At 33.4% G+C, this 6,610-nt stretch overlaps 1 protein-coding gene across 1 annotated transcript; it reads left to right on the plus strand.

Annotated features, from left to right (window-relative positions):
- The first annotated feature begins 621 nt into the window (after positions 1 to 621).
- On the plus strand, positions 622 to 6,175 carry LOC106793514 (rho GTPase-activating protein gacU-like). Its single transcript, XM_014760515.1, has 5 exons — positions 622 to 800; positions 1,856 to 1,958; positions 2,051 to 2,136; positions 2,263 to 2,367; positions 2,748 to 6,175. The coding sequence occupies exons 1-5, from the start codon at positions 776 to 778 to the stop codon at positions 5,741 to 5,743; spliced, it is 3,315 nt and encodes a 1,104-aa protein (XP_014616001.1). The 5' UTR covers positions 622 to 775; the 3' UTR covers positions 5,744 to 6,175.
- The last annotated feature ends 435 nt before the right edge of the window (positions 6,176 to 6,610 follow it).

The following is a 6,610-nucleotide window of genomic DNA, read 5'->3' on the forward strand; positions in this document are numbered from 1 at the left end:
TAAAAGAATTGATCGATTCGTGCTGGGTCGAGTACATAAATGCGTGAGTGAACGAAGGAGAAACAGAGAGAGAGAGAGAAAGAAAAAAAGAAAGAGAAAGAGAGAGAATCAATGATTACGTAAGACGAAAGTAATTCTCTGGAGAAGAGTAAAGAAGGACGTTAAAGATGTGGTGGCGAAGAAGGAAGAGGAGGAGGTGTTGGAGGAGAAGGGCATATGTGCAGAACTGAGGCAATGTCATCGAACTTACATAATATGTTTATATGTACGTGTGTCGTCTTACTTGAATTTCTACCTACCTTACTACTACCTATGGTCCGATGCAACGTGCATCTGGGTCATATAGTTTTACTCTCGCCGAAAAGATGCTGGACATTTTTTTTCTCTCTCTCTCTCTCTCTTTCCCGTAAAAAATCGTAGTATATCCAAAGAAATGATGTTTCCTTAAACATTACCTAATCTCCTCTTTTTCTATCCGCACTAATGAGCTGTAATGTCTTTTTCAGGCATATAAAAGAGATGTTTTTAACGAAACAAGGAAAGTTTTTCTAAGAGGATGACTTAAGGCGCGGCGGCACTCGGACATTCTTTTCGCGAGGGATGGTACGAACGATGGCCAGGTGAGAGGTAGAAAGCGAGGAAGAAAGGTAAGAGGTACGAAGAAGACTCGGAAAGGAACGATCATCGAGAGACGGCAGTGCATCGGGTGCTTCGCAGTGGACGGACGATGTCGGTCCTACGAGACATTTGAGACGCATGATAACGTCACGCAAAAATGCCGATCATCCAGCTTCTTCTATGTAAGTCTATCAATAATAAATCACATTCTTCGAGGTTCCTTTTTCCCCTTCTCAATAACATTCAAATTTTTTTAACGAAACTTCACGCGCTTCGAGAATATTGTTCCTGCATATATTCGCTTTGTCATCTTATTAATTTTCTAACGACAAATCGAAATCAAGATGATGATGGGCTTTATAAAATGAATACATAATATTCTATCGGTCTTATGCTTCTATTTTAATACTATAGCCTTACGCAACATCCTTTCACGAACGGTATTTGTTTCGAATACGAATCAATAACGAGCACGATAGTATGGGAAAGCAATCTTTCCATTATCTTCAATCGATTTGATTTCATTATAAATTAAATTCAATCCATGCAGAAACTCGTTATCACGCTGTTTGGGAGGGGGTATTCGGAGAAAAAATTAAAATAAAATATGAAAAATAAATTAACTTATATAGAAAAAAAAAAAACATAATTTATTGTTGCTTGTCATTAAAAAGATACATTTGGTAATGTAATGATCGTGATATATCGAATAAGTTAAGTAAATTTTATTCTACGTGGAAGGCATATAAAATTCAAACGATCTTAACTGGTAACGAAGCGTGCATCATTATTTCGGCACATTACTTTCTTTCTTCTAAAGAAAGGATTAAAATGTCCTCCCGGAAGGAGATCGTCTATACTTTGTTAGAGAAAATTTGTGCCTTGCGGTTGGGACATAGCAAATAGTGCACCAGTACTTGGAAGTTAAATTAACGCTATTAATTTGAATCAGCGAAAGTTCTCTCTCATTTCTTTTTATTTTTATTCACGCCTCAATGTGAAACAATCTTTAGATTTACTTTTACAATTAGTAGAGAGACTTTAGAATTATTCTATAAGAAAAAAAAAAAAAAGAATAGTGTAGTAATAGAAAGAAAATTGAATTGTACATAGAAAGCAATCATAGAAATATTAACGAACTGATAGGTATATATATTTATGTATAATGAACAAGTATATTACTACTTTTTATTAGAAAATATAATACATAGATTTCATTCATATTCCTTACAAATAGATCTCGTGACCGTAGTCTTGTGCAACGTTCACGGTAGTCTTGAGCATGAAATCCCACGGAGAAGTTTCCTGTCGCGCAGAGCAATTGATGGGACTAGAGGAAGGTTCGACTATCGAATAATTAATTTTGAACGATTATAATATCGATGGAAAAAATTATAAACAATTAATTAATTAAACTTTAATGATCCGACAGAAAATATTTCGATCCCGAGGAAGAGGGTACCTTCGATAGCTATGGATCAGCTGGTGGCCAATATGATCGATATAAAGATAAACAAGGTAACGCGTAATCGGTATAAATTAATATTACTAAAAATGACATTTGCTACTGATCTCGCGATGCAACTTGAATACTTTCGCAAATATTCATATTTCTTGTTATTTTTCTTTCTATTTCTATTTTAGATCATAGTGACATCAGGATGAATGTCCCAGGTGAACCAGAGATCGATTATCCAGCTTACACTACATTACCGCAGACAGGTTTTTCGTGTGAAGGGCGTTCACGCGGTAAGTTGCTATATTTAAACATTATGGGTAAAATGAATGACTATAGAAAAACAGCATCGTGCTAATAATTATTGCTGCGTATCGCTTAAAAATCTTTGTCACCTTTAGCATAATCGATGTCAAGGATGACATATACTTATACGTATATACATATATACGTTCGTTTCTAACGTAAGACGAATGACTACGACGATTCTCTTATGTTAGAATATTTTCTTTGCTTTCGCAATAGGTCAGCATGTTTCAAACGTTCATATAAAGCTAGTATTAATGACGTACAATATAGCGAAAAAATGTGTGTATAAAAGAAAAAAAAAAAAAAAGAAAAAAAAAATGCAGTAATAAAGTAATATATTATTGGATGTATTTTTCTTCAACAGGATATTATGCGGACGAAGTAGCTGGATGCCAAGTATTTCACGTTTGTCACGACATCTTGGTTTCCTCGTTCTTGTGCCCGATTGGATCCATCTTTAGCCAAAAGCTTCTCACTTGCGATTGGTGGAGTAAAGTTGATTGCTCGACGACTCGAAAATTTATTGAAACAAATCACGATAATCATTATCAAGAAGACGACGACGAATTGATACGCAAAGCTTACGGTATGATGGGTCTGCAAACTGGAACGGATGTTGCCAGTGACGAATTAGTGGATCCTGATAGAGGAGGAAAGATCATCGATTACATTACGATCGATTCCACTAGGAATGATTTGCCAATTTATCGTAATGATTTTCCACGAGAGAAAAATCTTCCCAATCAATTTTTTTCTACTTACGAAGAACATTCAGAAAGAACAAATCCAATTTATACTAATTCTTTTTATAATAAAAATTATTTCGATCGAGCGTATCATGATTCGCCTATAATTCGTATCGAAAAAATTGGAGAAGAAAATTATCGAGAAAGAGAATCAGGTAGATACGATTACCAGGATATTCGAGACAAATTAGGAAAACGGATAAATGAGTTTCAACCGTCGTATGCACCAACCGTACCGACTGTAACTACTACCACAAGGAAATTGTATTCGCCTACAATACCGACGACTAATAGACCATCAACTTTAGTTTATAACAGGTTCGATCAAGACATCGAAAGTTCCGATCATCTTTACACACACAGTCAGGAATCTAAAAGCTTCTTCACGCTATCAACTCTTTCTAGTTTTAATAAAAATTCGAAAGGAAAGTACAATGATAGTAATACGCAAAGCTACAAAAATTACAATGAAGATCAGGATCGCGATCACTTGAAGGAAGAACCTTCGGATAGTTACGAAGTTATTAAACGTATCGATTCGGTCGATGAACGGCTTGAAGATTCATTCATCGGAGAAGAATATATTGATGATATTGAAATAAAAGAAAGTATTGGCATCGGTCGAGCTTTAAATGGATCAAACAAATTCAGGATTCACGTGGAGGATTCAAAAAACAATGCGAAAGGTACGAATGAAAATAGTTCTTTGTCTCTAAACTCAAATCGGTATAATTTAACCGAATCGATTGGAAGTAATATAGAATCGATCGATCAGTTGCAAACTGATACGACCGATACTGTAAATTATGCAAGTATTTTAGAAAAAAGTACAACTCCCATGATCGAATATTTATCGCATTTCAAACATGAAAGCAGTAATACAGAAATAGAAGAACCATCGACTACTTTGTCGTACAAAGAAAATATAACGTCAACGGAAACAACGATACCATTAGATACGAAATTATATTCTACGGAAAATCCAGGTGTTTTTAGCAATGACGAATTCAAGAGTGGAACAATTATCGATTCGACTATTTTACAACCTGACATTATTTTAAAACCACCAGTTATTACTGAAGCGAAATTTCGAATAAATGTTCCAGATTATCCCTCTACAAAAACACCCATTTTTCATACGTCGTACAATACAATCTACTCAGAAATGCAAAGTACTACACAAATCCCAATAGATGAACATTTAATTAATGAATCAACGAACGTATCGATACCTTGGTTCCAGCATACTACTGATTTTCCGGCAACAGACATAGAACCTCCGTTCATTGGCTTCAATTTAAAGGATACCATAGACGAGATTGTCACTCAAACTTCTAGATTTGATACGCCTATCAAAACCGGGAATGAAGACGACAAAATTCGAAGAAATTCGAGGCAACAGGAAGAAGCTAAATTCGTTAGCGAGTTGATAGAAATTTCCGGCGGAGAGGATCGAACAAACATTGCGACAAATATAAAATCTATATCAAGTATAGAAGATGCGATCGAATTAAACAAATCCCCATATCAAATATCAGTGACCCTGAATACAAAAAATGAATCGGTACCAATCAAAGATGATTTGATTATTAGTTTAATAAAACAACATGAGAGAAATAATTCTCGTCCCGATAGATTAGGTCAACTCGAAATTGTCAAATCTATCGAGGGGATTACTGATAATCGAAATAACGATTTTCCGTATAACGATAATAATAAAATACCTTTTTTCAAAGATACAATGAATTTATCGAGTAATCAAAAAGAAATAGAAGGCAATGCTGGTTCTGATAAATTAGGTCAAATCGAAATTGTCAAATCTATCGAAGGGGTTACTGACAATCGAAATAGCGATTTACCGTATAACGATAATAATAAAATACCTTTTTTCAAAGATACAATGATTTTATCGAACAATCAAAAAGAAGTAGAAAGCAATGCTAGTACGAGTAACGTAAACAATTTAAGTCTTCTACAGTTAATGGCAGAATTACTTAAAATCGATCATATTCCTCGACCTTTCTCCTTGAATCATCTTCAAGGATTCAAATCAAATTCGGATTCTAATTGGGATCAAAGTGTATTACCTACCACGACAATTAAATCCATTGACGATAGCTTACCAAAAGAGAAAATTATCGAGAATGTTAATTCTAATAACGATAAAAGAAATGTCATGCCACGATTAAGAGATATTTTGGAAGGAACTCCACGAAGTATTACGAAAAATCGAGTCCTAGACGAATTGACCAACAATTTTGATAGACCATTAAACAATGTAGAAAATCGTCTAGCAATTAATAGTCAGCTACCTCAAATACAAAGATCTCTAGATTTTGAGGAGTCTAAGGAATTTAATAACTCTCCGAAAACGTCATTTCGAAAAACGACCAATAACACCGAATCTGTTAAAACCGTTGTGGAAACGGAGTTCCTACCTTCCATAGGATTTTCTTTTGATACCAGTGAAGGTCGAAAAAAATACATCGATGCTATTCTTGATGGTTTATTGGACGAATCGATTCACGAAAGTAACACAAACAAATCACTCAACGTGGAGATGATTGATAAATCATCTTACAACGATTCTCGATCTTCATTGGCTCAAATTTAATTACCTATATATTATTTTGTCAATTCTCCTACTCTCTTCCAAATGTGATATTCAATGGTATTCTTTATTTTTTATTCCTTTTCTTTTTTTAACATCAATTTTATTCCACACACCCACACACACAGACACACACACAGATATATGGATATGTATATATATGGGATGAGAGTGAGTATGCATGTGTATGTGAATTACTTAACTTGAATGTGCGTTTCGAAAAGAAAGAAAAGAATGTATTTTGGCGAGTAAGCTTCGATTATCAAAGAACGGTAGTAAAAGAATAGCTCTAGCGATGAAAGAATATTTTTAAAAAGTTCCAGAGAGTATATCGAGGTGTGTGTGTGTGTGTGTGCGTGTTACTGCGAGAATTTTACTAATTTGTGAGATTTATTTTTCACTTTTATATCTATTAATTATCCCTCACATTAAACTTAATCCTACATCTATATATATATATATATATATTTTTAATATATAAATGTTTATAAAAATAATTTCAAGATTATTCGATAATAGTTCTACATTTGTACATAATTTATATTTGTATAATTTAAATCTATGTAGTTACGATATATAATAACATGTAATTACAAATAAAAATTTTGCATATTTACAAGATAAAATATTTCTATGTATACAATTTCATTCTCTATTTATAAAATTGATCCTATTCCATGAAAATGTAAGTTTGATCAATAACTCAAGAAACATAGTAACCGATAAGTCAACAAGAATTTGGTGAGTTTCTTGTTATAAGATCATCTAATCTCGAGATAGTGTTTTTTTTTATTGATTTAAAGAATTAAATTATATTTCCTAAAAATGTATAATAAAATTCATTTCATAATTTTGCGTAAAATCTAGTTA

The sequence above is a fragment of the Polistes canadensis genome, unplaced genomic scaffold, assembly GCF_001313835.1.
Source record: "Polistes canadensis isolate GaletaPanama2010 unplaced genomic scaffold, ASM131383v1 scaffold_14, whole genome shotgun sequence".
Taxonomy (NCBI): Eukaryota; Metazoa; Arthropoda; class Insecta; order Hymenoptera; family Vespidae; genus Polistes; species Polistes canadensis.